The 13,208-nt window shown below is 38.4% G+C and overlaps 1 protein-coding gene across 3 annotated transcripts in view; it reads left to right on the top strand.

The window, feature by feature from the left end:
* The window catches only part of SLU7 (SLU7 homolog, splicing factor), a 16,404-nt gene extending 3,196 nt beyond the window's left edge, over positions 1–13,208 (top strand). For 2 of the 3 annotated variants that reach the window (XM_074960622.1, XM_074960624.1), the window contains exons 4-16: positions 461–541; positions 2,374–2,538; positions 3,558–3,626; positions 6,140–6,187; positions 6,808–6,939; positions 7,406–7,503; positions 8,375–8,442; positions 8,652–8,791; positions 9,768–9,929; positions 10,399–10,503; positions 10,640–10,714; positions 11,030–11,143; positions 12,100–13,207. In XM_074960622.1, coding sequence (XP_074816723.1) covers positions 461–541; positions 2,374–2,538; positions 3,558–3,626; positions 6,140–6,187; positions 6,808–6,939; positions 7,406–7,503; positions 8,375–8,442; positions 8,652–8,791; positions 9,768–9,929; positions 10,399–10,503; positions 10,640–10,714; positions 11,030–11,143; positions 12,100–12,279 — 1,437 coding nt within the window. In that variant the 3' untranslated portion in view covers positions 12,280–13,207. Of the gene's footprint in view, positions 1–460; positions 542–2,373; positions 2,539–3,557; positions 3,627–6,139; positions 6,188–6,807; positions 6,940–7,405; positions 7,504–8,374; positions 8,443–8,651; positions 8,792–9,767; positions 9,930–10,398; positions 10,504–10,639; positions 10,715–11,029; positions 11,144–12,099 lie in introns of all 3 variants that reach the window. The other variant, XM_074960623.1, reaches the window with a different exon arrangement.

Genomic DNA, 13,208 nt, shown 5'->3' with positions numbered 1-13,208 from the left:
AGAAACGGCTACTAATAACTGTGAAATGAGACCACTGTTTTAAAATAGGTTATTAAATAGCAATCAAATTAGATTACTTTAGTTTACATGCTAAGGTGAATGTATTTAACCGAATAATCTAAGGTGAATGTATTTAACCGAAAATCTGAGAGCTCAATCCAGCACTATTAAGTTTGGGAGTTTATAGATTCCTATGATCAATTCTTCTGAAATATCTATTCCCTCTAGTTTCTGTACTGATTGGGGGAGGGGCGGAGTGAAAGTGGAAACCTTTGCCATAGGCTTTCCAGAGCATTTGGGAAACAACTGAAACTGTGTGTTTTGGCTTTGTAGAGCTAATTTTGTGTGCACAGATTCACCTTCACTTAATCAGGCTAATGAAAAATGCACATCAGCCAAAGCTGCTTATTGGAAATGTGTGGGTCAGTTATATCACAATGTTTGTTCCCCTTATATTTAGAATGCTGTTACAACTAAGTACCGCAAAGGAGCCTGTGAGAACTGTGGTGCAATGACACATACAAAGAAAGACTGCCTGGAGGTAAACCTGACTACTTTTGGTGTCTGACTGTTTCTTGGAAAATATGTAGTTTGGCACATCTAAACTAGCTCTTCAGAGTGATTTTAATCAATCTCTCAAATACAGTTTGAGATGTTTAAAGGCTGTTGAACCAAACCAGTTTTATGTAGGAGGACTACATAAGGAAAAAACTGTTAGCATATCAAAAGACTTATCTTTTCATGGTATCATGGGTCATACATACATATATAAAAACATTTGCCAATTGGGATAAGAAAACGGGCACTTCAGTCTACCACATCTCACCCACACTTTTCTTTTCATTGTATAATTTATTGTCTTACACTGCTTTGGGTCAAGCACAGCCCAGGATGCCTTTTTCAGCTCCAAATCTGTTAAAATGGGATTTCTTAAAAGTACTCTTAAATGTCTGATGGGACACCAACTTCAATCTGTTCAGTTTAAAACATAACTTCATGTACTGCAAAAAAAACCGAGGAGTCCGTGTGGCATCTTAGAGACTAACAAATGTATTTGGGCATAAGCTTTCGTGGGCTAGAACCCGCTTCATCAGATGTATGAAGTAAAAGATACAGGAGCAGGTATAAATACATGAAAGGATGTGGGTTGCTTTACCAAGTGTTTTATACCTGCTCCTGTATCTTTTACTTCATATATCTGATGAAGTGGGTTCTAGCCCACAAAAGCTTATGCCCAGATACATTTGTTAGTCTCTAAGGTACCACAAAGACTCCTCTTTTTTTTTTTTTTTTTTTTTGCTGATACAGACTAACACAGCTACCACTGAAACCTGTCTTCATGTACTGCATTTTCCTCTGAGTCTTCGTGTCAACTTTTTTTTGGTGGTTTTTACAATCACACTTTATTTAAAAAAAAACAAAAAAAAAAACTTTTTTTCTCTCTCCCTTGTGTGTATGACCCACAAAAACAGGGGAAACTAACACAGGCTTTGCTCACATGTATGACTTTGCAGAAATCCTCTCATCTTTGTTCTAGCACTGGTTCAGCTCCACCAGCTCTAGTGTAGACCAGCATTGTTCTACACTACTTGTGTTCTCCAGATCTCCTCTGATTGGGATTAGTAGTCAAAAACACCATTGTTAATCTATATTAGCATTCTTGCCATTTCTAGAAGTGATCCAATGGTGGGAGAATTCCCCAAAACTACCTCTGTTGATGCAGCCTAACTGTCTAAACAGGGAAATGCACAGTGAAGGAACTAAAAACTAATCTTCCAGTAAAGAGTTCTTTTAGGTCAGTGGTCAGCAGCCTTTCAGAAGTAGTGTGCCGAGTCTTCATTTATTCACTCTAATTTAAGGTTTTGTGTGCCAGTAATTCATTTTAACATTTTTAGAAGGTCTCTTTCTATAAGCCTATAATATATAACCAAACTATTGTTGTATGTAAAGTAAATAAGGTTTTTAAAATGTTTAAGCAGCTTCATTTAAAATTAAATTAAAATGCAGAGCCTCCCAGACTGGTGGCCAAGACCCGGGCAGCATGAGTGCCACTGAAAATCAGCTCGCATGCCGCCTTTGACACCTAGGCATGCCATAGGTTGCCTGCCTCTGTTTTAGGTGGTGTTGGCAGCAGTAGATAAAATAAAAGCAGCTACACTTTTGTTAGTTGTTTTAAGTCAATGTCTTTTTAAGCTCACTTTGGTATATAAAATCTAGAAGTAATAGTGGACATATATGTAGAGCTGTAGGTTGCTGTATTGTCAAGGTATCTAAGAGGAATTCAGTTTTTTTAAAGAGATGTATATAGGTGAGTAATGTGGCTGTCCTTTAGACTAAAATAATGCAAAGGTAACGGTGGCTTCCCTTTTTCAGAGACCTAGGAAAGTTGGAGCAAAATTCACAGGCCTTAATATTGCACCAGATGAACATATGCAGCCTACACTAATGTTTGATTATGATGGGAAGAGAGATCGTTGGAATGGTTATAACCCGGAAGAGCACATGAAGATTGTAGAAGAATATTCCAAAGTTGACTTGGTATGTAGGTATTTAGGTGAATAGACTTACTAAACATTGTTAAACATGTGCTGCATTCATAATGCAAAAGATATGTGGATTTTCTCTTTGGTTATTTAGATTTCTTTACTTGTTGAACTAAAAACTCAAAAATAAAAATGGAATTGCAGAAGGATTCACCCTGTAAATGAACTGCAGATCAGAGTTGCATACACACTATTGCAAGCACGTCTTAAATTGACTTAATTTTTCTGTATGTATAATCACCAACAGTAAATACTTGATATGGGGTAGGTAATATTGATAATGATTGACCACGGAATTAAAATATTTGAGCTTAGCTGGACTTTTAATGTTTTCTATAGCAGATATGAATGCCAATGCTGAAAGCTGACACTTCGAATTTTAACTCGTTGAAACTGACATGCCTTACTGTGTCAGCCCAATGAGCCAGAGTATTTTAGAGAATATAGACCTGTAAACTTGCTCATATTAAGTAAACTGGTTCTGACAGGAAGATAGCCTTTAGGTACTCTTCCCTCCCTTTAGTAATCAAGAGACTAGCATGATGTAGCCAGTAGCTAGGGATTTGGAAGAGCAGTATAAAAACGGACATTGGGGCACTGGGTCCGTTGGATAAGTCTACACTGCAATCAAACACCTGAGGCTGGCCCGAGTCAGTTGACTCAGGCTTGCGGGGCTATAAAACTGCAGTGGAGGTTTTGGACTCCGGCTGGAGCCTGGGCTCTGAGACCCTTTTCCTTTTCAGGTCTCAGAGCCTCGGCTGCAGCCTAAACTGTAACATCTGCATTGCAATTTTTTAGCCCCACAAGCCAAGCCCTGCAAGCCTGAGTCAGCTTGTGTTTCGTTGCAGTGTAGACATACCTTGAGTGGTAGCAGTTGGTTGGTAGCAACAAATTCGGGTCCTAACTAGTGTATTTAAAGTTCTAAATGCACCCAGAGATGCTTATGATGAGTGTTTTTGATAGATCACTTTTATTTAGCAAAATAAAATAAAAACACCGTCTTTTTATATTTAGGCTAAACGTACTCTGAAAGCCCAGAAGTTGCAGGAAGAGTTGGCTTCAGGAAAACTGATGGAGCAGGTGGTAAGTAAGCTAAAACCTGGCATATTTTACTTAAAACTGAAACAAAAAAAGTGCCTTTTTTCCTTTTCTGAATAGAACAGGTCATCTCTGCCTTCAGATGCTGGTAGCCCAAATAACTAGTAGAGGACATTTTAACATATATGTGCTTCATTTGTTGTCTTATCTTTTTTGTGTGTGTGTGCAGATCTGAAGCATCTGTTTTGCAACTGCTTGCTTTTCAGCACATGCCGCTGATAGGAGTAGCACCTAGCACTGGGGCAAGTGGTAGAGCAGTGATTATTTTTTTTTTTTTTGTCTGTTGGGCATTTTTATAAAGCCTGTTTATCCTATATTGTCCAGTACTCTAATCCTTATTATAAAGTAAGTACGCTAACAAGAAAAATGTACTTGTATCAGGAAGTACTTTAAAATACTCTGAATTAAGTGAAAAAGGGTTAATCTTTGCTTCATAGTTAGGCTCCCATTTTCCAGTCCTGACAATTGATGGCCTTGCCAAGGCATGGAAAACAGAGTTTAGAGAATCATGCTGTCTGTTAGTAACTTTTATTCAGGGAGTGAAATACTTAGGCTTGAGAGGTTTTATATAATTTTACTAACTTTCAGAGTAACAGCCGTGTTAGTCTGTATTCACAAAAAGAAAAGGAGTACTTGTGGCACCTTAGAGACTAACCAGTTTATTTGAGCATAAGCTTTCGTGAGCTACAGCTCACTTCATCGGATGCATACTGTGGAAAGTGTAGAAGATCTTTTTATACACACAAAGCATGAAAAAATGGGTGTTTACCACTACAAAAGGTTTTCTCTCTTCCCACCCCACTCTCTTGCTGGTAATAGCTTATGTAGAGTGATCACTTTAGATAAGCTGTTACCAGCAGGAGAATGGGGTGGGGTGGGAGGAGAGAAAACCTTTTGTAGTGGTAAACACCCATTTTTTCATGCTTTGTGTGTATAAAAAGATCTTCTACACTTTCCACAGTATGCATCCGATGAAGTGAGCTGTAGCTCACGAAAGCTTATGCTCAAATAAACTGGTTAGTCTCTAAGGTGCCACAAGTACTCCTTTTCTTTTTACTAACTTTCTAACTATGAAATTTTCCCATGGATTGATTTGTCAATGGTTAGTATAAACTCGGTTCAATATCTGAAATCCACAGTTGTTCAGATTTTTGTACCACTGTTTGTCGTTTCTTGGTTAACCGTTATTTTGAGGTTGGGGAATATCAACACACATTCCTCGTAGCTTGCAGATCTCTTTGCTGTGGCTTTAGTTTTCATTTTCCTTCTCACTAGTGGCTCTTGGATTATAATTAGGGCCTTAGTAATTAAATTAACTGAATATTCTTGTAAGAGGGTTTAATGGTAACTTTGCATGTCTTCAAAAAAAATTAAATATAAAGAGATGGCTATAAGTGAGGGGTAGTTCTCAGAATATAGTATACTGTGTTTACTCTGTTACTGATCAACAACAAAACAAAGAATTTATGCCATTTGTCCTCCATTTTCTAGGGAATGTAACCACAAATTTTGTCCCTAGATGGCCGAGTAAACTTGGTCTCTAATCCTGACACAGGATATACTCTTCTTCCTAAGGACTAAACAGAACAATCAGAGCTAATTAAAGATAGCACCCATCTCTTTCCTTCTACCTGCCCCAGCAGGAACCTCCATCTCCCTCCCAGAGCCAAAAGGAAGGCCCTTTCACTCTCCACAACAAGCCATTCTCTGGGGGTGAAGAACTTCATGCTCTTTGTTTCCCTTCATTAAGTGGTCAGACACTCTCTCCATAGTTTCATCCAAATGCCAGATCGCCTCCAGCCTCCCCCGGTGACTCTGGGCATGAGGGAGGTGGCAGACGTGGAGCATGTGAAGAATGCAGGGAAAGATTTCTGGGAGAGAGAATGTGGAGTGGAACTAGATGAGTTTCTCCTAGGACTCCTTGTCCTTCCTCCAGTGTCCCTGTGGATCTTCCCTTCTCCTCCACTCCAGAGGTCACCTCAACCTGGAAATTAATTGGTCCCTCTTAAAACACTTCAGCTGACTTCCTCTGGGTTAAACCAAGGGTTCTGGTCTCTAAACAAAAATGACTAAGGTACTCTGCAACCCTGTTAAATCATCAATTCCAAAATACTTTCGAAATGTTAAGGTCTAATGAGACATTAATTTGGAACTATCAGTGTTGATAGACAGTAGAACTGACTTTATGCAACACTCTCACAGTTCAGGGACTCATCACTCTTGCGAGATTATATAGTGGTTTGATGTGAAAATAATTAAAATATTTCTCAAAAAGGTTTCTGTGCTGTGAGAGGCTTGTAAACTTTCAAGCAAAAAATGTATATCACAATGATCTGTTCTGCAGTTTGTTCCATGGTTATCACATTTGTCTTCCACTGCCTTTGGGATAAGCCCTGCTTTGATTGTCCAACAATTTCCTCTACTTTCCCCTCCCAAATATCTTCCCACCCTAAAGTTTTGTATTCTCTGCTCACGTGCTCTTTTTTTTTTTGCTGTAGAACTCCCCAAGACACCACTGGGAAGAGGAGGAATCAAATTCACAGACCGTAAGACACTTATCAAATGATTCACTCAAAGGAAGGAAAACCAGATGCTGGATGGGGTTGGCATAGGACCTGCTTTGGTGGCTTCATGCCATCTATGGATTCCCTGAGCAATGGAAGCTCAGCAGGGGCAAGGCCTGGAGTTACTGGCTTTGCAGCTGCTTTGTGCTGCCAGAGTGGTGCAAAGTAGCTGGAGTTGGGTTCCAGGATCTGGCTCTTTGTCTTTGAATCTTATTGTGGTACAAACTCTTAGAAACAAGTTGTCAGGCTGGAGAATAACTGACTTTTAAAGAAAATCCAGGCCATATCAAGAACAGTGGCCATATTTTTTTAATTGCAGTTTTATTTTAAGTGTATTTTAACTCTTGGGTTTCATAAGTAGAAATGGAAATCCTCTAACAGATTTATTTCTAAATTTTTTCAGTCTAACTGTAGAATAGATTCTAACACTTAACCCAGAATTTACATTGCAAATGCCTAATTAGAGAGACTGGGGGATGGGCTGAGGGGTTCTTACATTTTTTTTTAACTAATCAATTTAAACTAATAATCAGGTTGTTGTATTTATTTCTAGATTGAATGCCCCATCATTTTACTTAGTAGTTTTCTGACTCTGTTTTCAGGAAAGAGATCATAACAGTGAAGGTGAGGATGAAGATAAATATGCAGATGATATTGACATGCCTGGACAGAACTTTGACTCCAAAAGACGTATTACAGTCCGAAACTTGCGTATTCGGGAAGACATTGCTAAAGTAAGCCACAGCAAATGAACTGGGTTATATTATGACTTTTCTCTTAATAAAAAAAACAGTTTATAACCTGTTGTTTCTAAGGTTGTGTTCTCTTAACTAGTAGTTCTGACTAGTGGATTCAGTATGGGGCTTGGAGCCTGTAGACTTAGTTTCTGTTCCTAGCTTTGCCACTGATCTTCATATGTCACCTTGGGTAACTCATGACCTTCCTTTACCCATTTCCCTTTTGTCAAAATATAAAAATTCTGACCTTTAGACAGCGCTTTTCACCTACAGAGCATCAAGTGCTTTACAAAGGTAGGCAACCTATCATGGTTATCCCAACTTAAAGGAAGCTGTTGTAATACCAGTTGGAGACATGTCATATAACACTTTAAAGTATCTATGAAGGGATTACAGTAATATTTTGAGTTCTGTTAGCATCCCAGATTTCTAAGTAAACATTTTGTATGTCTCCTTATTTTAGTACTTGAGGAATCTAGATCCAAATTCTGCCTACTATGATCCCAAAACGAGAGCAATGAGGGAGAACCCATATGCCAATGCAGGCAAGAATCCAGATGAGTAAGTTTGAAACTGGGATTTTGGCTACACATCTATAACAAAACTAGATAAAGTTAAAATTGTCTTAATATTAACCTTGTTTCTCTTTGCTGTCCTATGTATTTTGCTACCAATGAGCGACTAGTCAGTTATGGAGGAGGGAACCTTTTAATACTTTCTTGGTTACGTTCTTCTGCTTATTTTGTTTTTTTTCTTCTAACTTACAAGAAGCACACACAGTGCTGATGAGGATCATTTTGTTGAGAGTTGATACTTTAAAGTGATCTTCTCAATTTTAATTACCATAGGATTGATACTAATTTTTTGAGTGCAAATTGTAAAGTGGGCAGAACAGCAAATTGCAGGTTACAGCAGAACCCCTCTATAGTAGAGATGGTATCTCTAGACCACAGTGATGTATATGTAAATGTATTTCAATAGTTGGATGTTTGCAGCTGTTCTCCTCTTTACCTGCAATTATCACACCAGAAATAACTGCCAAATTCAGATAGCCCACTGTCCAGAATTTGAACTTCATGCTTCCCTGTCAAATACTTGTTAGAATCCATAGGTTGGCCTCTTGCTCCCCAAACCAGCAAGCATTCAGAATGTTGCAGAGCTAATGTGTTAACTCTCAGGGAGAAAGCAGAGGAGTAGTGATGTGAATTACATTTGTGTATGTTTCTGTGGCCCAGGTAGGGAATAGAAACAATGTTGCAGGAGGGTCTTACCATTTTGGGAGTCTTGGTGACGTGTTCTTTTCAAGCAAGAGAGATTCACAGTTAACAAAAGTAACGATGCCAAAAATGGATGAAAGAATTTATGTGCTTAACAGAGAGTAAGGGTGATGCACATTACTTAAATAATTGTTTTGGGGTTTTTTTTTTTGTAGAGTTGGTTATGCAGGTGACAACTTTGTTCGTTACACTGGAGATACCATTTCAATGGCACAAACTCAGTGTAAGTATTTCATTAAATCAATTTTTAAGGTATGATTTTTCTGAAGGTCCATATTTCTGTGCCAAGGAAGAAATGTCTCTTGTTACAGGTAAACTTGACTGCATGATGACTCTTAGACAAAGAATAGGTTAAAGGTCCTATTTGAAAAGCATGTATAGGAGTCAAAATGATCATTTTAATTAAGTGATGGCTCTTTGTTTTATATATAGTGTTTGCTTGGGAGGCTTATGACAAAGGCTCCGAAGTTCATCTTCAAGCAGACCCTACAAAACTGGAACTCCTGTACAAATCCTTCAAGGTGAAAAAAGAAGATTTTAAGGAACAGCAGAAAGAAAGCATCCTAGAGAAGGTAACAAAAACAAATGCCCAACGAACAAGAATGCTGTAAAGAGCGGGTCCAGCTTGGGTTTTTTCTTTTTTCATTTAAAAGAAAACAAAAATAACACATTATTAGTGCGGGCCAAACCACCTGTTAACCTTTCCGATCAAACTCTAAAATTATGTAGTCTTTATACCTGTTGTGTCTGGTAAGTTATTTAATATAGACACATTAGTATAGCTGAAAGTCTGTTAGCATTTTCTGTGGTCACAGGCCTCCTCCCTCAGCTGTCAGAATGTACCTCTGGTGAAAACTTGGCAGTGCAAGATGTGGGGGTCTGGATTTATGTTTTAAAATACATACAAGTGGTGGAAAATAGTTTTTGCATTGTTAAAATTGATCTTTTAGGAAGAAGATAACTTGGGACAGTTTAGACTAAGTATTTGCAAATATTTCACAACACACACAACATAAGTGCTTTTCAAAATCTTAATTTTCAGACTTTGGGATTGCCATAATGAGTGCAGTTTTTTAGATAAACATTTTTCTATTTTGCTGTATTACGATCAGTTTTACTTAGACAACGTGGTAAAAATAAATCATGAAGGTGCTAACATTTGTTAAGCACAAGTTGTTGACAAACTATATTGTCTAATAGTTCTATACTTGGATTGTTTTTCTCACTTTGTTTTGCTTTGAAAACTTGTAGTGGGTTAAACGAGATGTTCTATACGTAAATTGGGATATAGCACTGGAGCTGGTAATATTTCTTCAAACAAAAAAAATATGAAGTGTTACCACTGTAGCAGAAATTTGAATCTTTAGCTAGTAAATCAGAAGCACAAAAAATGGATCGCAGTTTACATTTTAATGTTCTACGGGCTTGCATAGCACCCAAAGCCCAGGGAAGGTAGTGAGGGGCTGAGTTTGAAATGCAGTTGCAAGTCTAAATGACTTTTCTTTTTGCTATAGATCTTCAAAAATGTTGCTTGTATTGTTGTTGTAGTATGGAGGACAAGAACATCTAGATGCTCCACCAGCTGAACTGCTGTTAGCCCAGACAGAAGACTACGTGGAGTATTCTAGGCATGGAACAGTCATCAAAGGACAAGAGAAAGCTGTTGTCCGTTCTAAGTATGAAGAGGATGTAACTATCAACAACCACACAGTAAGCACCTACGTTGAAAAACAATAGCAAGAGCTAAATTTCCTGGTAAAGCAGAGGAAATGTGATTGAGTGCCATGGGAACCGATGCACTGTCACTAAAGTAGTGAACTTATCTTTTTGGATAAGTTGCTTGCTTAAGTCTCTCCCTCCAAGCAGGAGAATTTAATTATCGCTAATAGGAGCTGTGTGTGAATCAAGTGGAGCGTATGTGGGGAACTTTCGAAGGCGCAAATGGCAGTCATGCTTCCAACTCCCCTTGAGTTGTAATGGGAGTTGGGCACCTAGCTGTCCTTTGCTTTTGAAAATCTCCCCCATGTGCTAATTCTTGTAGATCTTCAAAGTTCATCAGTTTTCCCTCCTAAGATTTTTGGATGAACTACTACTTTTCTGAAAAGAGTTAAACAAAAATCATGTATGATTTGCAATGTTCCTATTATGTGATTGCTTCAGTACTGTGTTTGTCTTGCAGTGTATATGGGGTTCATATTGGAAGGAAGGCAGATGGGGATATAAATGCTGCCACTCATTTGTCAAGTATTCCTATTGTACAGGAGAAGCTGGGAAAGAAATCGCTGTAAGTATCACTTCATTTTTAGACATCAGAACAATGGGATGCTGCTATAAAAATAAGGCTAATAATTCAACTTGTCTTTCCATTTTGGTACATGCATAGTGAGTTTTCATGCCCTTTTTTTATCTTCATTGTGCAGAATACTGCATTAGACTTACCAGAGGAAAAACCTACGGAGGAAGAGTATGTGGCAAAATCCAAAACATTGATGGAGGTAGGTTACCTCCCCTCTCACGGGTCTTCCCTTTAGAAAAGGATAACTACTTTAAAAGATTGTGGGAAGGAAGATTTTTGCATTCTGTTAATCTGGAGTTTTAAAAGGTGGAGTGGTGTAGTGACTGTACTACAAAGATGCATGGGCCAACTCTTCTGAGCTTGACTAGGAGATTTATAAAGTATTGGATCATTAATGTCTCATCTCTCAATGTTCCCAAACTAAACTCCTGAGATATAGAGTTGATAAGTTCCTTGGACATGCATGTTCATAACCCATGGCATTTGTCTAAAACTCCTGCTTTCCTACCTCCAGATACATCAAGAAAAACAGAAAGATGAGAAAAAGAAGAAAAAGAAGAAGCAAAAGAAGAGTCCAAATTCAGATAGTGAGGGTGAAGAGAAAAAGAAACATGAAAAACTGAAAAAGGTGCACTGTGCTTTTTCAAACAGAGTTCTTGTTCTTCTTAAGAAATATTTGGTCAGTAGTATGAAGGTCCCAAAATCATGGTTCTTGTGGTATTGTATATAGGGTTTCTCTGCTGTTGACTCTGAGTTGAAGTGACTTTTAGACAGAGTTGTGTAGCTGCTTTGAAGTAAATGGTTAGAACAGTGGGTGATAGCAGAAAAGTGGAACACCAACCTAATTAATTGTGTGAAGCGAGGTGGGGAACAAACCACCAAAACTCCTCTCTCCTTAAAGTGCCTTTTATCCCAAGGAGAAAATTAGGCCTTATCCTGCAATTGATGGAGTGCATGAGTAGATTACGGCAACTGTACAAAGTCCCAATGAAGTAATTGAATGGGGCTCCACAGAAGTACAGCAGTCTGCCCGTGTACTATCAGTTACAGCATGGGAGTCTTACACTGATATACTTTAGCGATCTTTTGGATAAACCACAGCTTCTGCTGAATAGCAAACAGTAGCACTACAGTAGGGAAGGAATATTCAATGTCTTAAAAAAAAAAAAGGGGGGGGGGGGAATATATCCTTATTCAGTCTGGATGAAATTCTCAAAAGTTCTTAAGTCACTAAAACGCATTAGAGAATTTCACCCTTTATGTAAACTTAGCTGAAAATTCAGGAATCCTTAAAATTACCACACCCTAACATCCTACATTTACACAAATTTTAAAATGGCTAAATTAAATAATACTGTGAACAGAGAAAACTGACAGCAAAATTAAAACATTAAGCGTGACAAATTCTAATTTGGCACAGTAGTTGGAGGTTAAACACTTAAGGCTTGTAGGTGTAAAATGAGAACTAGCATTAGCTGTTTTGTGTGGATTAACTAAAAGCACCAGCAGCAGACAGAACAGTGGGATTCTATAAAGTACTAGAATCTGTCCTGATTCTTAACCTCATTTCTGCTTTTACTTCAGGCATTAAATGCAGAAGAGGCTCGTCTCCTCCAGGTTAAAGAAATCATGCAGTTAGATGAGAGGAAGAGGCCATATAACAGCATGTATGAAACAAGGGAGCCTACAGAAGAGGAAATGGAGGCTTATAGAATGAAACGCCAAAGACCTGATGATCCCATGGCCTCCTTTCTTGGACAGTAATTATGTGAAAGACATTCCAGCATACAGTTCTTGGCTATTGTATATGATACTTGGTAAACCAGTAACTGGAGCTTTTCTTTCCATGTTTCTGTAAAAAAACTGCACAAGTCTGCCTTGCAGAAATGGCCTGGCTTTTGCCAGGGAAAAGAAGTCTATGAATGAAGTTAACAGCTGGTGCTATAAGCGTAGTAGCGCTTTCCTTTTTTTTGAAAAGTATACTTGGTACAGACTTGTATTACTGAAAGGGTAAGTTGATATCTTCTAAAATTCATCGTAACAAGAGAGAGGAACCTATAAATTCAGGAAAACAAACTGCATCTAAACCAGTTAGCCAGCAGGTGTCACTGTTATGTAAAAACTGATGAATGTAACACAGACTGTCTACACTAGGGACCTTACAGCAGCACAGCTGGACCGCTGCAGCTGCGCCACTGTAAGATCTCCTGTGTAGCCGCTCTGTGCCAGCAGGAGAAAGCTCTACAGATGGCATAACTAAACCACCCCCAACAAGCAGCGGTAGCTATGTTGGGGGGAGGCGCTTTTGTCAGTGAAACTTCTGTTGGTTGGTGGGGGGGGGGGTATTTTTTTCACACTCCCGACCGACAAAAGTGCTTATGTAGACAAAGCCTTAAAAGTGATAGGGTTGGATGACTGTAAGATCTTAAGACTTCTCTTATGTGTGGCTCAGTAGGAGGGAAATAGTCATTCTTTATCATTTTGGTAATTTTAGGAATGCAAAAATGTGTAAAAACTGATGTGATTTGATGTACAGACTTGGTTGAATGTAATATAAATGTTAATGCTGTCTGGTAACTGGGAATATTTTACTCTTGTCCTGAAGAGGTTGCAAGAAGTTGATATACTACACAGAGCTTTGAAATTCTTCCTGTGTTTTAGCTAACCGTGTAGCCTTATGCATACACCCCGAT

The sequence above is a fragment of the Natator depressus genome, chromosome 8 (assembly GCF_965152275.1).
Source record: "Natator depressus isolate rNatDep1 chromosome 8, rNatDep2.hap1, whole genome shotgun sequence".
In the NCBI taxonomy this organism is placed as follows: Eukaryota; Metazoa; Chordata; order Testudines; family Cheloniidae; genus Natator; species Natator depressus.
Note: the sequence above shows the minus strand (reverse complement) of the source record. Positions and strands in the feature narration are given on the sequence as shown.